This window comes from Diadema antillarum, unplaced genomic scaffold (assembly GCF_040938485.1).
Source record: "Diadema antillarum isolate AM-2024a unplaced genomic scaffold, OU_Dant_1.0 seq00000085_RagTag, whole genome shotgun sequence".
NCBI lineage: Eukaryota > Metazoa > Echinodermata > Echinoidea > Diadematoida > Diadematidae > Diadema > Diadema antillarum.
The window spans coordinates 369,725-397,111 of record NW_027271177.1 but is presented as its reverse complement, the minus strand read 5'-3'; the positions used below and the strand labels follow the sequence as shown (position 1 = coordinate 397,111).

At 39.4% G+C, this 27,387-nt stretch overlaps 1 protein-coding gene across 1 annotated transcript; it reads right to left on the bottom strand.

The window, feature by feature from the left end:
* Positions 1 to 1,097: 1,097 nt before the first annotated feature.
* Positions 1,098 to 27,387, bottom strand: LOC139726458 (sodium channel protein 1 brain-like). The gene is made up of 28 exons (XM_071637414.1): positions 27,079 to 27,387; positions 23,178 to 23,305; positions 22,562 to 22,648; positions 21,274 to 21,297; positions 20,529 to 20,657; positions 19,984 to 20,090; positions 19,228 to 19,440; positions 18,486 to 18,543; positions 17,938 to 17,949; positions 17,314 to 17,476; positions 16,437 to 16,571; positions 15,894 to 16,157; positions 13,969 to 14,113; positions 13,435 to 13,709; positions 12,873 to 13,043; positions 12,330 to 12,674; positions 11,314 to 11,665; positions 10,870 to 11,000; positions 9,929 to 10,441; positions 8,993 to 9,166; positions 8,511 to 8,633; positions 7,667 to 7,930; positions 7,141 to 7,194; positions 6,584 to 6,721; positions 5,935 to 6,048; positions 3,929 to 4,199; positions 1,947 to 3,172; positions 1,098 to 1,130 (listed from the first exon to the last, which is right to left on the bottom strand). Exons 1-28 carry the CDS (start codon positions 27,385 to 27,387, stop codon positions 1,098 to 1,100), a joined length of 5,958 nt encoding a protein of 1,985 aa, XP_071493515.1.

Genomic DNA, 27,387 nt, shown 5'->3' with positions numbered 1-27,387 from the left:
CGTCGTCGTCGTTGTTGTTGTTGTTGTTGTTGTTGTTGTTGTTGTTGTTGTTGTTGTTGTTGTTGTTGTTGGCCTGGGAGGGGGAGGGGGAGGGCTGTTATTGTGGCAGGAAACCCGCTGTTTCCAGGCCAGATACAAGCACGTTACGAGCTCAGATACAGACATACAAGAGTTCGTCCATGCCTGCATACACACAAATAAGATACATTCATATCTACGTTCATGGCGTCTGACGTGCAAACACACATAAACCCATGTACACAGAAGCGTGACAGCATGCACACAAACCAACACGCAAACATGCGACATTCATGAGAATGAATAGGCCTACGTCATGTATTCAAACTAATATACATACACACTCACAGATCAGCTCAAGAAAAAGGCCAAATCACAGTCGATAGCTCTGTTCAGTTTTCCAACTCTCTTTATGTAAAAGGAATACGCCAACACTTACAACCATACACCAGCAAGCTGCTTGGCGGTATGTATCATTTTAAAAAAAAACCTGATGTACATAGAGCATGACCTTTAATGAAATCATTATGTACAGTGACTTCTCCTTCTCCTTCTCAATGCAAGTTAAAAAAGGATAAAAGATAAACCAAAATTTATAGCAGTCGACAAAGAAAGAGATATTTCTACGAGGAGAAGAAGAATATTTCCACATCATTTGTTTCCTTATTTTCATCAAACATAATATACCACAGACTTCAAGAAGTGCTTTTACTATTCACTAACTGTATCGGAGTAAAACCTTGATTTCTTTTTAAGTTCGATTGTGTAAAGCAAACATAAACAAAGCCGTCATTTTCATTGTTTTCCAACACTGTGTTTACTCTGTAATGAAGTTCGTCAATTCCGTTTAAATATTGTTTAGTTAACTCATGACTTGACGATGGCGTGACCAAATTTCGAATTCCGAGTCACTGTATTTATTTACAAACGATTTCAGTATTTTGTATGGCATCGTAGCTTTTGGAATATTCTTGTTTAATAATTTTTTACACTCTCCTTTTTGTGATTTACTCATGCAAATTACATACTAAGTCTAAAAAGGCATATACAGATAAAATACTGAAAAAGTGATCAGGAAATCAATGAACTTGATGCTTTGAACCTTGAGGACCCTACACTTTCACGACGAAAATAGTCCGTCTTACTTTTGTCAACAGAAGTAAAGGACTCGTTACGAATAATTAAGATATTAACATGTTTCTAGATTCGATTCACATTCATTTTTACCTAGACAGGGTTTTTAGTAGAAGGTCGACCTCCTCTAGAGCAGTCTGGATGTGTGTATATTGCTTGTTTTCTCAATGTTAATGTAAGATTTTGCTTACTTACAGGCAGAAAAGGACAAGACACCAAAATAAATTTCTTCTTCGGGTAAAAAAAAAATGGATAAATCTCTAGCAAGAATAAAAACCCATCGCTATCCCTCAACGTCAACAAACTACCATCCAAAATATCAATACAAATCCACTTATCTATCAAGCGGGAGGTCTGCATTTGCATGGTTCAAAGCATTAAAAAAAAAACACCTACTGGACAGAGTACATAACCTAAAAGCAGTACAACTATATCATACACTTGCTACGTAAGACACATTGTGTGAAGATATTTCTGTGAGGCACTTAGGTCCTTTTGGATATTTCTTCATAAGTTACATATCAAATACTTTCTCTCAATTCTTCACACACACTTGTTTGAATATCAGTGGTTTATTGCACTTTCTCTAGGCACACCTGTACGATCAACAATGCGTTGGTATGAGTTACATTGCCTCGACTCAACTAAGGTTGATATTCTTTGTGTTTTGCCTAGAAATACAGTCATGTACATAGCAAAATAATTGGCAACGTTACATATCAGTTCTTATTTGTTTCCTCCTGGAGATCAGTCTCTATGACGTAAATTCTATTGTCATGTCATAATTTCGTCACAAGCACGTCACTGGAAGATTCTCGTCCTCGAGAAGAGGTTCTCATCTCCAACTGGTACTTCTCGGCTTTATTGTTTGTCGGTAAGCTCTCATTCGGATCTTCGGCTATCATCGGCGTGGTGCTTCGAGAGAGCCCCAATTGACCGGGAAGTTCCATAGCGGGTCCGAGAGAACCCGAATGGCTAGCGTCTAAGGTCGACCGACCGGCGTCATGAGAGTTTCTCCGCGAAGCACTGTGACTCGCATTTGCGGCCCTGTTGGCCGACGCGGCCTTGCTGATTTCTCGGCGGAGGCGGAAGAACCTGTAAGCTCGTTGGACAATCTTTGCCGCTTGATTCATTTTATTGATCTTCATCGTGCTCGTCGTTGGTTGTACCTGCTCACGGTCAGGGAAGGACTCCGCGAATTTTTCCGCCATTTGTCTCTGGAGTTCATTGAAATCATCAGATTCCTCAACATCTGCTAGCACTCGTTTGGTCAAACTAAACAACACATCAAGACAATGTAGCCTAAACCCTTCGTAGATTGGCATGTCCAGTGCCGCGATTTTAATTCTGTTAGGTCTAGCTAGCCGCAGAGGCGGTTCTAGCGCGTCGCAAAAATCGCTTAGTTGTTCGTATGAGATAAACTGTGATGCAGTAGGGTCGTACCTCTCCCATACTTGGTAGAACATACCAAAGTCGTCCTCAGTGATACCCACTTCTTCCTGGGCATGAGCCTGGCTGAAGTTCTCAAGGATGACTGCGATGTATGTGTTGATCACCACGAGGAACGTAATGACCAGGAAGACAAGCATAAAGAAGATTGGCAGGTGGAAACTACCACAATTGCCGTTAGGGTAACCACCGTAGGTGGCGTTGCAGTCTGGTGGTTCCACCATGAGAGGGTCCAGGACGTCGTTCCAGCCCGCCGATGTCGACAGGCGGAAGAGCAGGAGGATGCTGTTCAGGAACGTCTCGAAGTTGACGACGTCGTCGATGGCACCGTCTTTCTTGACGTAGGCGAACTGCGACATGCCGACGATAGAGAAGACGAAGATGACGAGGAGGAGGAGGATTCCGATGTTGAGCAGAGCGGGCAGGGAGATGACCAGGGCGAAGAGAAGCTTGCGGATCCCCTTGGCCTGTTTGACCAGCCTCAATACTCTCCCGATTCGGAAGAGTCGAAGGACTCTCAGCAGCGTTGGGTTGATGAAAAAGTCGTTCAAAAGGTCTCCGAGGATAATGCCTGTAAGAAAGCAAATAGAATCATATCAAAGCTGTACCGTCAGCTGGAGAAATCATTAACAAGATTGTAAAAAGTTTGTAGCATTTGATTTGTTTTGCGTACGAAGTCAAATGTAAAGACATTGAACTTGCAATTTTTAGTTTTCCTCTACTTGAAAGGCTCTTAACGCTCGGGGTAATAACGTGTCTGATATTAAACAATCCCCATTTGTTTACTTCCACAAACCTCAACATCCGTTCATTTAGATTCATCTTGACAATCATGAGGAAAGACGCTGTTGAACTTTGTACTGAGGTAATGACGTTGATTTTATATTTCACCCGTGTCTTCCACGTCCACTAAAGCAAATGTTTTATTTTACCGTCATTATCGGACTACTTGAACAATGTGATACTATGAACGTATCAAGGAAACGCTCAATATTAAAGTGTTGTAAGCCCTTTAGCTGCAATTGCTTGAAATTTTATTCGCACCAGGGTTAGAATTTCCTGTGTGTTTAATACTAGTACTTCGATGATGATGGCAGCTTTACACAACACTGTAAAATATGATATACACGAATCATTACGTAAACACAAATTTTTCATGCTGTTGTTATCACCATTCCTGTTGCTTGATTGGGATTACAGTTGCAACTTGAGCTATGGAAATTGCTCAAATCACAGAATATTCTGCTGCTTACGGAGACGGTGGCACAGTGGTTGGCACCGAGGTAATTTTCAGAGAAGTAAGTGAACTCAGCTGCGAGCTACTGACCTAGGAGTGACATGACGACGACGATGAAATCAAAGACGTTCCAGGGAATCTTGAAGTAGTACCAACTGAGGGCAATGAGTTTGATGATGGCCTCCAGAGTAAAGATGGAAGTGAAGAAGATGTTAAGGTTGTCAAGGACGTCAGTAAACTCCTGCGACATCTGGTAGTGCTCGACCATCATCGCCAGCATGTTCAGCATGATTATGGAGACGATGAGGATTTCGAATTTATTGTTCGACGTCAGCTTGTGGAAGAAACTTTGAATTTTGTTCTGCATGGAAAGAATGAGAGATTGGTCGATGGGAGAATTAGTTGTTATGTTGTTTGTCAGATTGTTTTGAAGATGGTGAAATTATAGGATGAATAATCGTCAGGTAGAAACTTCATCGCAAATCACACATTGAATGAAAGAAATATGTTAATGTATAATTATACCCCTCATCTTCACTGTACAGTGTGCGCTAATATTCAGTCACTTGCAACGGCACGCGAATATAATATCCAAGTGACGGTATTTATTCGTGTTTAGGCATCAATTTCTGCAAGTCTAGGTGCATTCCTTCGTGTGAATATATCTTTGAAGGTATATAAATTGCTCAGTTGCACTTGTTTGTGTTCTATGTCTATGTACGTTGACACTAATAAACTTTACAGTCCAAATAACGAAATGTTAGTCACAAAGATTAATGTCACACAGTGCGGAATAAATCAGAAGCTTATAATTGTTGAGGGCTTTATTTTTTTTTCTTTCATGTATAACTTGCTGTATAACTTATGGTGCATTCTGAAAACTCATAGATGTGCACTTATTTCTCGATTCTCCGGGTACTTCATGCCTGTAGCCACAGTCGTTAAATCATGGATCCTTGCATTTATTCAAATAAATAAGAAATACTAAGGGTGCAATTATTGAGCCTGGAAACTTGAAAGGTAAAGACAAGAAAATGTAGGGTAATACATGGCTTGGGGATAAAATTATGAAAAAAAGAGGACGTGTAATATACTTCAATTTTCCACTCCGTAATTATGTCAAACAATGTCAAAATTATTCAGTTTTGGTATTATCATTGTACTGTACTGATTGCACGGAGCGTCACACCCAAGTAAAAAAAAAATTGTATAAATCTTCACAGCAGTTATCGGAAAATTGCACACACATTAACACTGCAAACAAATAGTATATCTATTTATCTATTTATTTATTCATATTAATATGCATATATGTAAATACATATATATTATATATATATATATATATATATATATATATATATATATATATATTTACATATATACATACATATTTCACGCATAAAATGTAGAGAAATTATGTAATATGATAGCTAAAGTCTCTCAAGTAATTAAGAAAAAGTTCACGCGTCCACAGATAAGATCTGTGATGTGCAAGTCAGCACATACTTACCCCGGTCTACAGTGGTCCACATAAATAAGGCAGGCAAAATCAAGGGGCAACGAAAATACAGCAAAGGTTGAAATCATCATACATAACAGTGTAAGTCAGCATCAATTCATCCACACTTTTATATTAACTTTGATTGCATTTAATCATTCAAGAGCTTGTTGATTTCTGATTTATTTTTTCTGATTTCTTATAACTGATTCCTTCTTTTTATGTTGGTAATCTAATTCTGAGAGGCAATCAAATAAAACAGAGGGGACATCATTTTTTATTCGAGTTGTGATTCTAATCGCTATACTTGAAGCCGCTTACCATTTAATCTCAATTATACTAACATGTGGTAATATCTTTTTCAGCGGATGATTGTTTTGTTTTTTTGCAAGAACATAATAACACGTTATTTGTTTTGATCTTCTCACTGTGGTGAAAGATACTGTATACTGTAACAGATTTTAAAATAGTGATGCATTTTGGGTTTAACATGTCAGCATAATGATAACGCGCGCACTGGTTAACGTCATATTTTTTTAACATGTTTAAAAGCCCCTTCCATCAGAGCAGTGACGTCATCGATGAATCATCTTACCGTCGGTTGTTTGACTTGTTTGGTAGGCTTCTTAATTCCCAATCGTCTCATGGTTTGGTAGTACTGCTTTTGATTCGTCGTCAAGAACATGTCCATAGAACTGTCACCTTCGTACTAGAAACGACAGAATAACACTGAGGTTTAGGCGCTTGCTAGCAATTTCAAGGAACGGGTAACTCCTATACTTTGCATTGTTCTTGAATTGTATATTTTTAATCTTATTACAGTGTTGTTAAAAGGGATTAAAGACATGCGCGACATTACTCCACGAAAGTAAGATTATTGTATGCAGGATGTCTTCAGGTAATAAAATTCAACAATAATGCTATTGCTGTCCACGTTGACTAACGCTTTTATACGCTATCGACAAACACAGCTCGAGAACATAACAGATCCATACGTGAGGCATTATACATATGGAAGTTTGGTGGTCATGGTAGTAGCATAAGCTGACTGTTTCAAACACACATGAAATGAAAAACCATTGCAATATGTGTGTGGTGCGTGAACAGCTTCGAAATCCGTTGTGAATCGTCTTCGGCAATGAAAGTAGTCAACAGATCCATAGACACTAGTGTTTCACAGTAAACTTGAACTAATCCTGCAAAAGTCTTTAAAGAAAAAGAAAAAGAAATATACTATCGCTTACCTTGCGTTTGAGCGTATTGAAGTTGTCGATGATGACGCCGATGAAGAGATTTAGGAGGAAGAAGGATCCGATAACGATGAGGATGAAGAAGTATGCATAGGCCAGCATGTTGTTGTCCTGATCGGGCTGGAGGTCGTACTGAGAAAGAAAACAAAACTGCATAAAATATTTTGGATTCACACAGACAAGAAGTTTTGATCGCATGCTTGGTTACACCGATTAATAGCTCACTCTGCACTATGTGAACATGCATGATATGTCAAAGGGAATGTTTATTGCACACACACGCGCGCGCGCACGCACACACAATGGCGTCAACCGCTAATTTCCTCAGCAAAAATGTAATGCTGAATATTTTTTTAAAATAGTCATTTCATGAATGACACACTTTAATGTCTAGCGCGTTATACTTGCACGTTTCGATTGTTTTGATTCTTTGGTTTCGACGTAAGACTATAAGGAAGGCGAATCCCCTCCTCCGCTGCCTCTACCCTCAACCCCTCCACCCCCCCCCCCCCAAGAAAAAAGCATCCCAAAAAATAAAGCAAAAAACTTACCCCTCTTGCGTCCACTCCTGAACTCATAGCTTCCATCCATCCCTCGAAGGTTGCCTGAATTTAAATCAGAAAGAATAAATGATTTAAAATCCCATCATACACATACTGCTAAAGGACAGTAACTTTCAAAAGCCCCAAATAATTGAGTCAAACAGTAAAACAGTAAAGCATTCGTCTTCTTAAGCTAAAATCAAAACTCTGATACCGAATGTATAGCGCACGTCCATCTCCGAGTCTGAATTGTGTCGTCTCTTTCATTATCTGCAGGCTTATTTCTTCTCATAATCACGTAATGCTCTTGTTCATAAATATAGAGAAAAAAAATGCAATATACGAAAATGTATATTCACAACCAATGAACACAAGCAAGCACAAATGTGTGTTTTCTTGCGTTGATTTCACATAGGAGATGTTAAATTCAGAAGAGCGAGTGATCGCAGTAGTATTTCAGATGGGTCTGCACCAGCATCAAATGGTCTGATAGTACAGTGTACTAGCACACGGTGAAACCGTGATGCGCACGTACCACTTGGAAGAGGGTTACGTAACCCTTGAAGACGTCGTCGAAGTTCATGTTTGGATTTTCCCACGAGTAGTTCAGATTGAGGCAGTCGGACTTGTTGTTGACGATATCGATTGGTAGACGTTCTCCGTCCTCGTCAACGCATCGGTAGAAGCGCCCAGAGAAGAACTGCACCCCGGTGATTGAGAAGATGAGCCAGAAGATGAGGCACACCAGTAGAACGTTGGCGATTGACGGGATGGCGTGGGTTAACGCGTTGACGACAATCTGGAAAGAGGTGGTTGAAAGGTAAGTCATTGACTGCTGGCAGTGTCACAAATGTTGCAGAATGTGATTAATCGACTCGTAAGCTCATTGTGTTGTATGAACTCTCTCGCGTATAAAATCTCCATGTAGCTTGTATCTTGTAGCTTGTACGTTTGCAGCTTGTAGATTGCACTGCAATGCTGCAATGCATTGTGTTAAAAAAATCGTAAAACTTTAAAAAAAAAGTAGGACGAGCTAAAAGGGTAGAACTACAAAATAATGTGCACTTCACATTCATATATTTTGGCAACATTTGGCCTTTACGCGGTTACACATTGGCATGCTTTTAGAACAATGTTTCTTAGACTTGCATCGAGACGCCATGGCAACACAGACATCATCATCTACTAATATGGTTTCCAAATATATATATTACCCCTAACCTTCGGAGTGGTCCTAACTGACTTTCAACCATGACGCCGCTTAATCGTAAACTATTCCTAGTTGGCCAACCTTATGCTACATGGCAGGCTGATTATCAAAGCCAGGGAATGGCGCGGCTCGTTTTTTAATAAAGGTAACAGTGACGGACAACCCTTACCTTCATTCCTTGCCACCGTGAAATAGCTCGAAGTGGTCTCAGTGCACGAAGCGTACGCAGGGCCCTGAAAGCTGTGATGTTCGTCAAACCAATGACGTCACCCAAGATACTCAGAAGGCTTATCTGGAACAAAGTAAAGAGTCATTTATAATCAGTCGCCTACGATGATCTCAACGAGGTGATCATGTTAAAAGAAAGGAGAGCGGACGAATGATGCAGGTTGCACATTATGACTGGAAGATATCTGCATTGCTTGGTGAAATGAAATAGAGTCTGGATGATAAACACGTTGGCGGTTTAAAAAAGAGATACTTAGACGATAATGTATATCCACTATCTATGATGCTTATCAGCAACTCAAGCATTGCAAACTCGAGGCAATGTTGCACTACAAGCACAAGCTGTCCTAGCCATAGCATTACATGGCAAGTGAGGTCTAGGAAGGAGACTACGCAGCAATGAATTTAAAGGCATAGACTTACGACTACGATGACGAAATCTAGCCAGCACCAGAAACTCGTGTAGTACTTCACGAAGCCGAGACCGAGCCATTTAATGATCATCTCGACGACGAAGATTGCGAAGAAGACGTAGTTGAGGTAATTTAGGATCATTTGCCTCTGGGGGTGGAGCTCCAGGTAAATATCCTCGAAGATCTGAAATAGAAAAGCGACTGAATAACTAAGCTATCTGTGTCTAAACATTTAAGATATTTGCGTAACTATTGTTCTTTTTACATAAAGCATTATTTTGATTACTATAACTCTACAATTGTTTTCATTATTTTGGTATATAATGTGTGGTATTATTTTCATCATTATTGTCAGGATATGACTACTACCATTTGTAGCATTACTGTTATTGCTATTATCATTGTCAATATTGTCACCAACATCATCATTACGATCTCAGTGTATTTTGAATACATCTTTTTTTTTAGGGGTGCACCAACAACAGTGCATCAATATCTCACCCCACCACCAAATATACATATATATATATATATATATATATATATATGTATATATATATATATATATATATGTATATATTATATATATATGTATATATATATATATATATATATATATATATATATATATATATAAGAATAATTCAAACAATTGAACAACAGAGGTGGCATAGAGGCGAAAAACATGCATTGCTAAAGGATTTCATCATGAAGCAATATGCCGCAAAGGGAGAAACAATTGCCACTATAATTGTATGAACTGACAATAAAATTTGAGATGAATTGTATAGTCCCGAAATCAGCGAGATATTGAGGAGTCCAATGTCTAATACTGATCATAGCTCAGCATTTTCATCAAATTTACGATTCGTGGTTTATAGAACGCATTCTCTGAAGCGAAGGCTAGGATCAACGCACGGCTCAACGTCATGGATCAGCTACTTACCAGCGTGATGCTACTGCCGAAGATGATGATAATGATGAAGGTTTCGAATACTTTGTGCTCGCAGATGGTACACATGATCTCACGGAACCTTCGCCAACGGTGGGCGACGTCGTTTGTGTTGGGGTCCTGACAGCACTGTATGCATGAGCACTTGATTTGACACCACCGGATACAGGACTTAGGCAGACAGTCTTCCACAGGATCTTCGAGCTCGGGCTCGTCGATGGTGGCCGTGGTCTCCACCACTTTTGCCGTGTCGCGCCTACTGGAGATGCTGGCCAAGGAGGCGTGGCTGAAGGACCGGCCAGCCACCGGGGTAGCGTTGATCGAGCGATTCGGCTCAATCTCGCCAGTTTCAGCGTTGGTGCTGATGACCAGGGCATTGGAGGCTGGTTCAACGGGATCGTCGTCCTGTGCCGGCTCAATGGCAAGAATAGGAGCCGGGAGTGGGGCGATGGGTGGTACGGGAGCTGGGGTGACGAAGGCCTGGGAAATCGGCTGGGGCGGCGGCAACTGAATGACGGAAAAGAGTGGAATTGTGGCATCCTGGGATTATCTCTTAGAACAACTGCAGATATGTTCTTTAAGAATCCACATTTCTTCCTTGAAAGACTGTCAATTAATTCATACCGGGGTGAATATCAATCTTTTGTACGATTCGTGAAACACATTAACATGGCAGACACATCTCAATGCAATATCATTTTTACTATCATTGATTTGCATTTATATCTACCCAAATGTAGGTCCTACCACTCATTACAAAATGAGTAAAAATCATCATGAAGCTGGGTTGAAGAGTTAATAAAACCGATACTAATAATGTTAAATTCATAGGTACAAATAGTTAAGTCTTTGAATAATGATAAAGACAACAAACATAGTGAGAACATCGTCTTGATGATGAGTAACGTCTTACGCCACGCAGTTGATGTACTCACCGATCGTATGCTGACGGCACTACCATTTCTGCTGGATCCATTTGTGTACATGTGAGGCAGGTGGCCGTTGGACCTCGCTAGGGTGGGGTGTAAGTGGGTTCCATTGGACGTCAGATGACTTCTGTTACGCACTGTATGGTGTTCGATAAAGTAATACTCGTCAATGCAATGATTGCTTTTTGTCGTGTCTTCACATCCATGCTATATGACGCAAAGTGTTTTATCAAAATATATCTGTGATAAATTTCGATTTCAATTTCAAAAATACATCAACTAAACTGCCTTGGAATATAACGAAGAGTGATGAACACTAGAAAAAACAACATGAATATGCGTGTGTTAAAAGCTATTTTGTAAGTACTTTTGGGTGTTTGTTTCTTTAATTGTGGCTTAGTTTGTCTGTCTGTCTATTGTCGATGAATCTGTTAAGGACGCTAGACTTACGTGTTTGTGAAGAGTTCTCGATGTCGATAGTTGATATTTTATCTTCGTCCTTCCCGACGTCCTCGACAACAATGAATTCGTTGATGGCCGGCTTCCCGTTCTTCACAGGTGGTGCTGTCCCATTTGCCTTGGCCTCCGTCTTCGCCTCGACCTCTTTCAAATTCTCGCTGCTGTTCTCAACTTTGTTCTGATTTCGGAAGCGCTTGCAGCAGAGGCAGGGTCGAATGCAGCACATGATCCAGCGACCAATCTTCTTGACGGCGATCACAAGTTTAGATTCCTCGGTCTCCTTGTTGCTCAGGGAGTCGGAGGCGAACGAGTTCAGCAGGAGGGCCAGGAACAGGTTAAGGATCTATGAATTCGATATAAAACAAAATACTGATGAGCTCATTTTGTTTCTTTTATCGCCTACGTCACACGATCAAGGAAACCAATTATTGGCGATCCTGACCCCGATTTGCGTCAGTTGCGTGATTTGATGATTCGTAGCAGATGTCAGTAATCACGAATTCAGGCATACGGAAAATGTGAGGGATCCAGTAGTTAGCCTGCTATCTAAAACTGTTAGACTTACTAAGAGCACATGACCTCCTTTTCCAGGAAGGGAAAAATACGTTAAAGAATGTGATTATGTATGTACATGTCTATTTTTCACGCACGAGAGAAGGCTAAATGATAAAATAGGCAATATCTTCATTCATCATCTTGTTTTGTTAAATTGTATTATTCCCTACAAAGAATTCTCAATATGCTCATTAACTCGTTATGCTACTGATTTAGTATGATTAGCTTGTTGATATCTTCTGACATTGCATGGTTACCAGATGGCTGACATTTTACAAGCCGTATTCTTTTGAAACTCTTCTCATTCTTTATCAAATATCAAATAAGTTAGAAAAGCCCCGTTTTGCCGATTTGACGGTTGCAATATACGTCTGAGAAGAGTATATCATTATTTTCTAACTCGGACTTTGCACTTCAGCACCCGATCGAGGCTCAAGTTTATAAGTCCTTACCATAATGTTGCCAACAACGAGGGTGCTGATAAAGAGTATGATGCAACCAGCCGTGTTTGCCACGCTCATACAGTCATAGAGAGGTTCGATCCACTCTCCACACAGGATCCGAAAGACGAGCAGGAAGGAGTGGCCGAAGTCGGTGAAGTTCCAGGGCGGCACGTCACCGCCAAAGTTCTCGGGGACGTAAGAGGCGCCGAATAGTTGCATGCCGATGACGGCAAAGATGAACATAATGATGAGGAGGACGACGGACACGTTGGCGATGGCGCTAAGCGTGGTTCCAATGATAGAAAGGAGTGTCCGCATGGTTGACCACGACTGGGCCAACTTGAGTACACGTAGCTGTAAATTTGAAGAAGGACGAGTCAAATCGATATATTGTAAATATTATCATCATTACCATTGTTCTAAGGATACATTAAATTGGATTTCGAGCATCATATTGCTATAATTCATAATGACAAATTGATATGATGGAGTTCATATTTGAATTGTAATACATTGATAGCTGAAGATATGCAGGAATTGAAATCTACCTACCATTCGAAACGTCCGCAGAGCACCCAGGCCCTGTACACCCTGAAGTCCTCGCTCCAACAAACTTACGGCAACGACCACGAAGTCGAATATGTTCCACGTGTTCCGGAAAAATTTTTTGTCTAGCGCTATTAACTTGAGTACGCATTCGATAGTGAAGATGTAGGTGAAAACCTGAAAATCAATCAGAAAATAAGAATGTGTTCGTTATTCACTCGTAATATGATAATGAGACATATTTTACCAGATTCTTGTCTATTTCAATCGTACCTGTACAAAGGAAGGAAAACGGAACTTCCTATTGTAATGAAATGCAGACATAATCACATAGACCTTTGATTGCTGTTGATTAAAAAGGTTGGACTAATTTAAGCCAGAGAGAGACAAAAACAAATCGGAAGAGCCATAACTATTCTTTGCGATATAGAAATAACACATCATTAGTTAGGCGCGTATAAGTATTAGTCGATAGTCAACATCATGGGACATTGTATGCTAGCGGTGAATCTCTTCTCTGTTTATTCTGACTTCTAGTTCTTATACTCTGGTTGGGGTTTTGACCCACCTCATTCCCTTTCTCGGAGACATTCGCAACGTGCTCAGGGATACCATTGTGATCCATGGCGAGGAAAACCGTGTTGCCGACAATGCAGAGAGTGATGAACAGGTCCATGAGGGGGTCTAGAACGATCCATCCCGCCCAATACTGGACCACCCGCCACCGCCTGTAATGGGGGTATGGGCATATGAAGTTTCGTCGGCAGCAGCCGCAGCAGCTCGAGTAGTCGCAGCAAGGGACGTCGCGTCGGTTTGCAGGATCGCTGTCATCTTCAAGTTTGACTACCATGGCAACGAGAAAGAATGGACAAAGAACAATAAGAGTATATCAAAGCACATTTAAAGTAAGATGATAGAAAAAAGAGTGGATTTTGTAATGTTCCTTTCGTTTGTATACGAGCATATGTCAATGTGCTCTTGTATTTTGCAGACAAAGGAACAACTGTTTTGTAAAAAAAAAAAAAATGGATCCATACAAGCACATTGAATGGAAACATAGAGAGACGGAGATGAAGAGATATCGAAAGGGTCAAAGTGATACCTGGTTCTTCATCTTCATCCCCGGTCGCCCCCCATTCCTTGGCCGTACTATCACCGTCTCCTCCGCTGCCACCTGCTGAAGCGCCCTCATTGTTCTCTGGTGTCGTTTGTTGGTCGATGTCTATGGTGCTGCCTTTGCCGGGTTTCTGATGAAGCACAGGACGGATGTGACATTAGGTTAATGAAAAGAAATGACAAAATAACTAAGTTTTACTCCTAAAGAATATATTTCGTACAAGGGGTAGAGCGGGAAGGGGGGGGGGGTGCAGGAATTTAGCTTACGTACGAGGGAACATCCACACTTGGCTGGCCATGCCAACCACTCGACCGGTGCACTGTGGGGTACCTCTTCGCAGCCTTGTTCTGCCAACGCGGAGGGAAAGTCTTTTGTTCCTGCTGGGTTGCCCATTGTTGAAGGGATTTCAGTAACACTGGACCGTATCGATCGCATCAAGTATTCATGAAGTAAAGCCAGGCGGATCGAGTATTGCGCTAGCTTCGCTATCTCCCCAGGTTATTTGTTAACCCTGTTTGGTTCCGCAGCTTGAGAACGCATACCTCCCCGAACAGGGCAATAAGACTTTTTCCTTTGCGAGACAGTATAAGTGTGAGTGTTTATAATTACATCGTTAGACTTCTATAGGTAATGCAGCGTTTAAATTTGGGCGTTTTGCTTTCAACTGTAAAGAAAACTTTATGTTCACGTTACTTGTCATAGCTACTGTCATTGGGAGAGACAAATATATGGAATATTACACTTTTTTTATATGATTATTTTACAAAGTTCAGGGAAGAGATGCCCAAAACCCTTCAGAACATTCGAAGCAAATACTCTTTAAATCGAAGCTGTGACGATTCCTCTCTAATTGTCAATTGTGTATTGATATCATTAGTATCGGTAAAAGTATCTGATAAGTGATTTTAAATAAAAAGAGTTCATTTCGGATTCTCTTAAAGGAATTTCAAAAATGGTGTGGACCTTAATACTTTTACTGCTAAAGTCAAATTACACTCTTTTGCTCATTGTCCGAAGAAGTGTTGATTCTTCTTATAACTGAGTTTCACGATCTGGCATGAACCTAACCTAACGCCCCCCCCCCCCCCCCTGTTTTTATTCTATGTAAACAAACTGAGCTCTATAACTCACATTTCAGAGACACCAGATGAAAATATGGATGAAGTTCAGGTTTTAGTGAATACAACTGATATCGTCGACACATCAAAAAGCAGAAGCGATTCTGGAAAAACATTGTTTAACCGTGTTTAAATGGAGATACATAGTTTTAGTGAGTTATTGAATCAACAAACTAAAAAATTACAATCGTTAACCGGCAAAATATAACTTTTTTCGACATCATCATCGTACCAATATCCTGTGGTCTTTATGCCGTATCAACATGATGCCCCAAAGTATCAAATTTCTCTGATAAAGACTTGTTTTGGAATATGATTAGTATCACTTCAAAAAGTTACCACAAGAGTTAAACATTTAGATTTCCACACAAAAACTCACGTCGTAGGTCGATTGAAGTGCACTCAATGTCAGTTCCTTTAAAACAAAATGGGAAATTATTGGGAATGACACCAAATTTAAGCATTGCGCAATTAGTAGGTTGCATTATCATTATTAACTTGATATAACTGTATCATTCGGCAAAAATTGTAGAGGCGACCATCACTCTATCACCACACGCTCGAGACTTACATGGCAATAACCAATGTCAACGTTAAAATGTTGAAACATTGCATCAATTTCATTTGTACCACTACCATGACTAGTATTTTGAAATCCAAACATTTTGTTACATCAAGAGTATTGCATATCTGAACCTTTTCAGGTGTTATACCATAAGTTCACTCCTGCCACCAAATGTTAATCGCGTTCTTTTGTGGTTTTTTTTTCTGTTCCAAAATTGATGATCGTACCTCTGACACTTTGGACTCGATGTCGCTCACGCTGTAATTCTGTGGTTGGTTTGGGTCCGACGACGTGTTAGCCTCGTCACCTGCGTAGCCATCGTTCTCCTGCCCTTCGGTGAATTGCGTAATAGCCTGACTGCCTTCTTTACTTCGCTTCTCTTGTTCTTCTTTCAACTTTTTCTTCTTTTTCTTGGCAGCCAGTCGTTTAAGTTTCTGTGCGTCAAGCTGCAGCACTGAGTCTTTCTTCTCTCTTGCTTTCTTCTCCTTCTCCTGAAAAGCATAAAATATTGTTGAGGAACCAATCTTAATTTCAAATGGCCACTGGAGTACTAAAAATCTATCAATGTTTAATCAGAAAAGTAGTAAAGTAACGCTTACGCAAAAAAAAAAAATCAAACTTAGAATCATATGTATGTCAAGTGGACCCCTTTGAAAATCAGCTGTGCTGAAAGGGCTATCCACCCTACTGCTGGAAATGAATAAATAAAATAAATAAAAATCTGGAATTTGTCGATATTTTATAAAAATATGGTGAGGTAGTCGACTTACCCGCCCTTGGTTCTCCATCTCTTCCGTGTACGCCATCGACACCACCGCGAGCATGAGGTTGATGAGATAGAAGGCGCCAAACATCGTAGTCAGGATGAAGAAAGATGCAGCAAATGGTCCTTGCGCACGAATCAGCTGTTATAGAGAGCGTCATGCAATGCATCTTTGTCATTCTTGTCATTAGACTTTTTTTTCTAAAGCTAACACCACCAATGTTTCTTGGTTGATATCTCATTGATTCGCTAATCTATTCATCACTTAACATCTTCTTGTGATTTCTTCACATGTATCTACATACGATTTGCTTCAAATCCTCGAGTTATCATTGATCTTGCAGTCCATACCGTGTCAGGTCATCATGTTATTTGCTTCATCACTCGTTACAAGAGGGCTGCCCGTAGAAAAAAAAATAAACACCTTTTCCGTGTGTCTGTTTCTGTTTTTTTATTTGTTTGGACGTAAAGGGGTTGTGTTTACAATGTATAAACAGAAAGTATCACATTTTCATTCTATTTTGAATGATACCAAGTCCGATATTTGAAGGACTTGAAGCACAGCACACAAGTTTAAACTAACATCTGGAGTGTAAACACTAATATTCGAGACGTTTTTGTCGTCATTAACCTGTTCCATGCTGAATTCTGAAATCCCCATAAGCTTGATGTACTGACCATCAGGTTCCCGTATAGGGAATTGATTAACCCAGCGTTACCAGGTATTGTATTGATCTCTACCCCCCTAGGCCAAGGGGTACATATTGGGGGAACAATTTGTTCGAGGTGGTTGGACACTGGACATTCATTAGAACCCAGGATCATTTACGAGTGCAGACACTAAATCCACTACATCGCTATATGATGGTTCATGTGCTACTCACGTGGTTGTAGACGTTCTCCCAGAAGTCGAGTGTTATAAGTTGAAAGCATGTCAGCATGGCATAACCGATATGATCAAAGTTGGTGTAGCCGTTGTTGGGATTGTCCCCGATGTCTTTGAGACACGTGTAGTTACCGTCGTCCTCGATGTCGAAATTGCAGCCGCTGTCGAACAATTATCATTGAAGTGTCTTGAATGATGGTGACAATTTCCGTATGTATAGCACATAATTGTTATCATCACAGGCAATTTTTAACATTTCATCCTCCATAATGTTTTAGCCTTAGCAGTTTCATAATAGCATCTGTAATTCAATCTCTAGAACAGTACTATTTCAGTAGCTAATATTCAGCAACATATCGATTTTAGCCCGTCACTGAGCGATACTTTATCAAATACAGGAAGAACTATAGCATCATCATGATTAAAAATGTCGTATAATTGAGGCTGACAAACTGAGTAGTGATCAATAGAGCTTGGGAATAAACGGCAGGGAGAAGTTTCATAAAAATTCGATGATGCCACATGCAAACAGAGTATGGACAATTGATAAGGTTAATGTCACTGCATGGATTGGAGATGACCAGTTTCTTGACATCGTGAAAGTGTCGTGAGTTCAACCTACCTCCAGTCTCGGCTGTGCGTTTGTGTCGTTGAAGAGCGAGGGGAAACGAAAGACAAAAAAATAATGAAAATTAATTGTGTGATTATGTAATCGTTGTCAAGTTCAATTTACGTTTTGATTAGAAAAATGGGTTTCATGATATGTATTAACGTAAACAATTTGCATCATACTCTTGGCGTGTAGTTTTTAAAGCATTTTAGCTAAAACGAGATAATCAAGGACATCATGAACATGCCAGTCTGGTGAAACCATTCTAAACAACAATGACAATAAGTAACGTCCAATGAAATATGATGAAGGAAATATAACTATCTTGCCTTTTACCAACAGATATTAAAATATATTATATAACGGTCTAGAAGAGATTAAACACCTCTGAAAAGAATAGACGGAATTTCCTTTTTGGGTTATTTGCTATACTATAGTTAGTTCAGTTTACTTTGCTTCGTTAATCTTTGTGTTTTTGTGTTATATTTTGTTTTCTGTTTTGTTTTGTTTTGTTTTGTCTTGTCTTGTTTTGTTTTGTTTTGTTTTCTGGCAGTACTCACCCTCGGAATGTTATGTTGCTGCATACAACAGGGTCCCCAGCCCAGTATTTCCAATTTACTGTGGGAAAAAAAAACACACACACAGACAGGAAAGAGTTGGTCAAATCATTGAGTCATCACGTAATCAGTCCGGACATCTGGCATTTCTTTCACTCCCATATAGTCTGCTTAAAAGCTTCAAAAGAACTTGCAAGTCAAATGAGATTTTTTTGTGTGTGATTTCTGTAAACTGTTTATAGAAGACACACCGGAGCTTAAGCATTTCCATCAATGCATGAAATAGCATAGAATGCATTGATTACATAAAAGAATTATGTTATCCTTTGAGATGTATAATGAAAATAATAATGTCTTCTTAAACCAGGGTAATCTCTTCAGGAGTTTTGTGTTCTGTTTGTTTGTTTTTTGCCACTTCTCTACCACAGGGCCTTGCGATATTATTACCCCAGCGTTACCATGTACCCATTTATACACCTGGGTCGAGAGGGACTTGGTGGGTAAAAACATCTTGTCCAAGGACGTAAACGCTGGGCGGGAATCAAACTCGGGTCCTCCGATTTGGAATCGGGAGTCTTTTCCACTACTAGTATGCCAAAGCGCCCCCACGAATCTGTGACAAAATGGTGCATGATACAGAAATATTTGTCTACCAGTGCTAAAAGCAAGTGGTAACTTTTGGAAAGAAACTGTCTTTATTGCCCAGTAATTGGTGATATTCTGCAAGACTAGTGAATTTGCATACCTGGATCTTGGGTGAAGTTGTAGTAGGCTTCATGGCTGATATTGAGACCGGCCTCAATCTCCGGCACCACCCTGACGCATTTCCGCCGTAAGACTCCCCGGAAGAGTTGGAGGGCGAACAAGGAGATGATGCAGAGGGCGAAGACGGTGAGGAGCATGACCTCGCCCAACATCTTGGTGGAGCGGATGAGTGCGTTGATGATGCTCTTCAAACCTGGTCGTCAAAGAATCAACTTATAGTCAGTGAACTCATAATTTTACACTGGTTTTCAAAGTGGATTCATAACGCAGCTTATCCTCTCGAAGAAAATATCTACTGTGTTGTTTATATAATCACACTCGGCATTTGTATCAAAATTTCACAAGTCCAGAAATACAGGTAGAAGATGCCGCAGCACATCGGGAAAATTGAAGCTTCTATGTGGAAAACTAAAGTTGACTGAATGACAATTTAGATTGCCAAAATGTGCACAGATAACTAAAGTAATGTAAGTATTATGAACAAAAATGATAATTGCAATGCCAAATGATAAATCTGTCATTCTGTAGATTGAAATTAGATCTTAAATTCTATTCACCTTTGCAATAAAAGATACAAATGTTAGTAGGTCTTCTCGTGATCTGATATCAAATGCAGAATTTCAAAACTAAATTTGTTCAATGCTAATGATATGAAAGTTAAATCTACTATCTAGGACATCCTTGCTAATACCATGATGATGTTCAGGAAAGATTATAGACTGGCTGCTACTCTTACCTGGCACAACGGAGATGGTCTTTAGCGCCCTCAATACGCGGAACGTTCGCAGGAAGGCAAAGTTTCCAATATCCACCTTCGCTCCTTGGAGTATGAATGTGATGTACCTGTGAAGAGAATAAAAAATATGATACGTCACAGAATGGCGTCCTTCACAAGTTTCTCAGGAAATCCGGTACAGTTCAACTTCTGTAAGTTCTGTAAGTTTGCAGAATTAGTTCCTTTCTGTTAGTCTATCTGTGTGAGTGTGTGAGCACAATGTAATATCGATCATCATGTAATTATCGTTTACAACGGTTACTACTTCACTATCAGCATCTTAATATTATCATTCCGCTGGCTACTACCTCTTTTTTCAAATAATGAACGAAAAATGGTGCCCTTTTTCAAACTTCTGTTGTGAAAGTTATCCATACACTTCCTGGAAGCAATGCTACTCTTTTAACCATGAAGGTTACAAAAATGGCGCGGAAAATGTAATTTTACGAGAAAAACAATTGAAAAAGGTTGAGAGGTTAGGAGCTGGAAATTATCGGGATGCTTACGCTAGGAGGATGACGAGGAAGTCCAACCAGTTCCACGGGTCTCTTAAATACGTGAAGGAGTGTAACGCAAACCCTCTGGCTATAATCTTGACCACCATCTCGACGGTGTAGATGGCAGTGAAGACATACCTGTCGTAATCAAATGCACATGCAAACATGAATAAATGACAATATTGACAAAAGGGAACTACGTGTATAATAATATATAAAATCAAGATCAGCTTTGGATGGTTCATCGGCAAATGACTGTTGTCCTTCTATACTTGATTGTTGCCCACTTTACATTCAGTCTAATATCGCTTTAAGTTTGCATCTGATCATAACATGTATTACATTCCTTTCATCACTACATAGCGTTCAGTTTCCGTCCATTCATGAGGTGTATAGTGGTATGGTACTGTTTTCTAGACTGCTAACAACACAGGATCTTCATTTAAGTTACAGATGAAAATAACTTTGAGGGAGCGGACTTCAGGCATCTTTTTTTTTTTTACTGAAGCCATGACTGTCATTGATCTGTGATACAAGTGACCATCATTCGACGTTCTCATTAAATGGTGTGAATGGTGCTCACAGCTGGTCATGTTCCGACGTGTGTGCGCCTTGTTATTGTTGATGTTTTTAGTGTTACATTTTACATTATTTTTTTAAATGGCTTTGAAACTGCCTGAAGTTTGAGGTTGTTTGTCTTTCAATATTGCGATGTGAGGAAAAAAGAAGAAGAAAAAGGTTTATGAATACTCACTCTGAGATACTGAGGAAAGCTGGCCTGGTGATCGTAGGAAGATTCGCGTTTTAGGTAAGAGATGGAAAATAGGAGAAAAGAGAGGTAAAACAGACAGGAAGAAGATGAACAAAAATGAAAGCGAACTGTCGTGACTGAGATGGAAGACGAGCCACGTCTATTATGTCCTCCATTTCTAAAAGTGATAAGTACATTCTAGCCACTCGTGATCCGACTTCAAGGCATCTTTTGAAATTCAAATCCGATTTAAGGACCAACGAGAATGGTTCATAAAAAGAGCCAGTTCCCCCCCCCCCCCCCCGCACTACTACCACCACCATTTTCCATAACATGGGGTAAAAAACCCCAGGAGACTTTCCCCTCTCGACAAGGCACAAACAATCGGCGTTCTCTTGTTCTGCGATTACCACTGATGGGTAAGCAAAACCTTTAAAGTGCTGTCGGTGTTCGGGGAAAGCACTTGATTTATGCCTGCTTCTTCCCATCCTTTATGGAACATCTGTCTGTCTCTTTTGATATTCAAATTTAACCCAGCTGAGGTTAAAGTTATTTCTTGGTTAATTTAAAGGCGTTCATCATCACTGTCATAAAATTTTTATATTTACGGTATTTAGTTCCCCTATTTTTGGCTTGCTAATATCAAATTCACAGGTCAACTGGGTGTATCAGTTCAGTTTGAGTGATTAAGAAGCGAAATTGTGAAGAATAGATCCCTTTAATGTGTCTCAGAAGTTAATCAAAGTTTAGAATTGGAATACTGAAAAGAGTTTTCAGACATCTACTTATATCAATTCAGGCAAATACTGAATACAACTTAATTTTCATATCATTTTATATTATTTATGTCATTTCCAACAAACGAAATACAACTGCAGTTTGACATACAGACATAACAAATGCGATATTTCACCCAGTATGGTCTATATACAAAATAAATGTGAATCCTGACTAAGTAACTTGAGTAACATGCATACGATCCAAATATCAAACATATCAATATTCATTCAATTAAGCCATTAAGAAAAATATTATGTGTATGTGTAGGTAATTATATAAGTTATATGTATTCATATGATAAGTAAAAGTGAATAATTAAACATTTGTTGTTGTTTTTTAAGTGAGGGAAATCTAAACATCCCATCATCTTCAAAATTAATTACAGGTAAATGAAGAAAAAAATATCCGGACATCCGCTAGAAATTACATTTTACACTATAAGTACATTAAAATATCGAAAGTTATGTAGGGACATGGGATAGGGGATAAAAATATCGACTAATATACTCACTCTGGTTCGTCTGGTGGGCGGGGCGTGTCCTGGGTCAGAATTACGCAGTTTGCCACAATGGTGAGCATGACAAAGACGTCAAAATACGTGCAAAGCGGTTAAGGGCAAATCTTTACTGCAGGATTTGGTTGAGCGTATATTTCAGTTTGGTGTATCAGTAAAAATGCGTCTTCTAGGAACATCTGAGCACATCTCTGCATTCATATACTCAAGTCATTTGATATGTGTTTACTTCGAGCACTCTACGGAGTGGATTTGGCGCTATTCAGGTTACATTATATCATCATTATCATTATTTAAAGCTATTTAGCTGATAACATTGAATAATAGCACTATTTGCTTTCTATTTGCACTACACATATCCACACTGAAGTTTGTCGGTATTTACTTTTTACAGGTTGTAGTTGATGTGGCATCTCTGCCCTAAATGTAGCCGTCAAATTTTCAGACCTTCGATCGCCTTTGAGTGAGATATTTCAGATTGCGATTTCTCTGTAACATTTTTTTCCATGGAAAATCTGAGGGAATAATGCATATGCTTTACATTTAAAAAAATGAATATTCATATCTAATTCTAATTCTAGAGGAGAAATTATGTTGCCATGGCAAAGGATATTGGTTGGTGTAGATGTTGATCATCAGCCTTCGGAGTGGGTTCAGGGGAGATAGACACCACAAGCCTTTGTTTGTCGTGAAGCGGAATATTTGCGTGCTCTTGAATTTTCGCGCCACCACCACAAACGTCTGCAGGTAGAAATGAACATAGAAGGTATGAAAATATTGAATGGTATGCTAACATAGTTACATAACGTGACATGAAGTTCAAAATAAGAATATTGTCTAACTACTGTAATGATCCCATTACGTCTATTAACAAAAAAAAAAAGTGTTTGCCTGTATGTTAACTTGCATACGTCACAGCCAAAGAAAATGTTACAACAATGCATTCATAAGGTGATACATTGAGAAGACATGCTGCATTCAGGAATTTCTTTTAATCATTATGCCATGAACATGTTTCGAGGAAAGAGTGGAAAAGAAACATCCCATTATCGATCGTGACATAAATATTAGATGTACTCAATATTGCAGTCATGACGGCAAGAGTTTGGGAGATGGCGTCACCTAGTGTTGGCACTTTAAGTGACGACGTTGGTAATAACTATTTGGTGAGGGGTGAAAAGATGAACAGTAAACATCATGGACGTAATCCTTCTGTCGCGAACTCGTTCATTATGTGAAGGAGATACCAATTACATGGTCAAATTACCACCATTACGAGCAAATAAAGTCACCCCTCCACCCAGCCTTCCCCTTCATCCGCCTTTTATCTATCTTTCTCAATATTTTTTTTCTTATTCAAGTCGTTACTGCTCTCAGAACGAAATAAGGAATATCGTTCATAATAGCCAGTGACTTCGACTGATTAACTAAGCGTTTCCATGGTTACGCTATGAGGCCTTCGAGACGACCTGCGTGCCAAGAAACATTTTTAATGCTGATTAATTCAAACGATCAATTCGGAGAGAGGCTTGAATTGCCATCTGATGATAATTAGGTACTGACTCTTCTGCTTTAAGCACGGCATTATCTTCGCCAGCTTCAAAATATCTTATATATTTACGGTTATTTCGAGTTGCTGTAAAGGGCCTTAAACAGAGAAGAAAAACACAAAAAATCTGAAGTTCTGACAACATGATTGCTACAACAGGTACAATGCATGAAAATTACACAACGTAACCGCTGATACAAGTTTACTTCCGTTGTGTTTACTGATCCAATCGCTCTTTGAAAGATTAGCCAATCTCTGCTAATGGAATTTACGATAGTACACTGCATCTGTACCCTTCTTCTTTCTCTTCTACCAGGTAGTCAAATATTGACCTATTGGCACCTTCACTGGCTCTGCTAAATTTTCAAAGACAGAGCAAATTACACATAGCACTCAGTGTACAAAAGTGCTCCTGCGACATCCCTTTGACGTGTAAACTCTGTCTTGCTCGGCAGTGAACTCAGTGCTATCGTCACAACCATTGACATCTTCACGTACATGTATGTGCGCATTGCTGATGCTAATTGACAATAAAGTACATGTGCGAGGGAGTTGTATGCGGGTATTTTTGTTTGTTAAACTTTGGTTGGGAATGATGTGGTTCTTAATTGTTGGCACTGTTCAACAATGCTTTGTCTTCAGAGCAAGAAGCCTGAATGCATACCTGCTGCTCCCAGTGGGGATCATCGTCTCGACATCTTTGATTTAAAAGGCATTTCGGAATCAATTTCACGAGGGAAGCCGAAATTCAGATCAGTCGCTGCATCGAATACAAGACAGCTACTTAAGCAGTATATTTTTCGATCAATGTGTGATTACACCAATTAACAATGGTTTGTAACCTTTTTAACAATTTGTTTAAGTACCAAATACAATGATTGGATGCATGAGGTCGACAAGGAGCAATATTGTTAAGAACTTCGATTTTGTCATAAGAGTAACACAGCGGTGGTTGAATGAAAAGTGCATAATGGTACATATATATATTTATACTACATAATGGAAGTTGAACAGTTAGGAGTTTTCATATTGCATAACCGAAGAGAAATGCCGGAATGTTTCTGTATATATTCTTTTTTATGCTTTTCTTAGCACAGAGTATTTTCTCTTAGTAAAACAAACCCATGGACTGAGTAACAAAACCTGAAATCTTTCCAACTAAGGAAGATTTTCATCAAGACGTTACGTCAAAGCACTTGTATGCGAGTTACTTATGTATGTTAAGCTAATGAGTAGACCAGTGAATGATAGTTTATCTCTTTCTCTTGTTGATGTCGTTGTTGTTGTTGTTTCCTGAGGATTTCCTAAATTACCGTACGCGTCTTTTGCTATCAGCTCAATCTTGACTACAGGCCACGTAGACCAATAACTCTCTCACTCAGCAGTAGGCCGCTTTCAATGGCAGTAGAATAATGTGCATTCGTTGTCACGCAATTTTTTATATTCAGGGCACATGCCTAGACCGCATCTTCTTGGAGCAATCAATATGACATTAATATTTAATTAGACAGCGCGAATGCCAGCAAACAGGATGGCGGAGTCGCGACATTTTGTTCCCTGTTTTGTAATTTGGATCGTCTCAAGATTAATGCTATTACTTTCTTTAATGAGTAGATTGTTTACGCTAAATAATGCTTGATATTGATAGTCAGAAGGTTAGTTGTCATAGAATACAGCTATGATGTTAGATGATGTTGAAATACAGATGAAAAGTTTGGCGCAGGCCCGCGGAGGAAACGCGGGGTTTCTGACAGCACCTACGACTGTTTTTTAACTGCTGACGTCACGTTGGTTTTGATCAATATTCTAAATAGAGTTGCCTTTCTTTTCCTTTGTCGTCTATCTATTTGTTTGCTTGGCTGCCCGGGATCCCGCCCAACAAATACTGTGGTAAGACAGAAAACCAAGATGGAGGAACCTTTGAATAGAGCGAATAGACATTTTCGTCTTTCTTTTTTCTTCGCTCTTACTGTTTGCTGTGGAGACAAAATGGCGACCACCTTGTCGCTTCTAAGACGGCAGTTCCCTCTGCATATGCCAAGGAATAAACGCGACCCCCATGAAATTTACAATGATATACGGCCGCAGATGTCAAAATTCTTATCTGTGTTTTGATAAATCTTTTAGTTTCTATGCTCTGTACCAGGACATGCTAATACACATTACTTTATATCAGTCGTTCTGCTTAATTTCCCTCACAATTTGAGGTGTAAGGAAGAAATGGATACCTAAGGTCATGCTTTAACCCTTACTTAAGAGGATTACGATATGATTTGTTTAGTGTTGTATTATGTTACAAATATCGTCATTCATTTTCATGTTATTTCATTTATGATTTTTACAACAAAGTGTTGTTGGAAATGATAGCAGGCTTATTTTCAAAATAATTATGTTTACATATAATGTATTTTTAAAGGTGAACTTTTATATGTGATGATATTAAGGTTTTGATCTTAAACTCCGTAAAGCATGGATGTAAATTTATGAAAGTCCTCGCATAACAGCAGTTTTATGGATACGTGTATGTGTAAATACAAATACAATATGTATTTAAACATGAGCTTATGTAATATCTGTGTATATTCCTCTTCAGTTTTTGTATAAACCACTACAAATTTAGTTATCTTCAAATTCTTCATGGGTTATTAAAGCATCATTAAAAAGAGTAGTAGCTACAGGTATAAACGCATCCCTTTTATAACAAAACAATGGTTTGGTTTCAGAATTGCTGAAATTTCATAAGCGGCATGGAAATGGCAGACAAAAGGGAACGTACAAGTGTATTACGCGATTACATTATCTCACCACAGGTATGTGATCCAGGTGATTCAAACTTTTCGCTTTAATGAAGTTTTTACTATCACCAATAATATATCATGATATTATGTTCCAAAGTACATGGAACTGAAAAGGAATAATAACGTTGTAGAGATTTGAACATGATATTTTGGTATATTTTGCTTACCCTGTCGTCTTCCCGTCCCTTGTCGAATTCTTCCAGAGGAGTGCTCAAGAGCTTCCTGGGGAAAGGACCGAGCTTGGCTGGTACCACGCAGCCCGCGTCCAACTCGGTATCGATCTCGATACCGCCATGTTCCTCCACCTCCTCCTCTTCATCCTCGAGTTCGGGATGTTTGCCAGACTGGACGAGCTTCTTTCTTTCGAGCTTGGCATAGTACCTCTCGTCGCCCTCCTCGATGGCCTCCCGAGTGAGTTTCCTGTAGTTGATGTTGTCGATATTAGCCTTGGTGATAACGGCGGGTGTTGCATCCAT

Coding starts and splice junctions, on each gene's coding strand:
- LOC139726458 (XM_071637414.1), bottom strand. CDS start 27,387: ATGGATGCAACACCCGCCGTTATCACCAAGGCTAATATCGACAACATC. Junction 19,441..19,983: donor GACCATCTCCGTTGTGCCAG/GTAAGAGTAGCA, acceptor TTTGACGACCAG/GTTTGAAGAGCATCATCAAC. Junction 12,675..12,872: donor CTCTGCGGACGTTTCGAATG/GTAGGTAGATTT, acceptor TCAAATTTACAG/CTACGTGTACTCAAGTTGGC.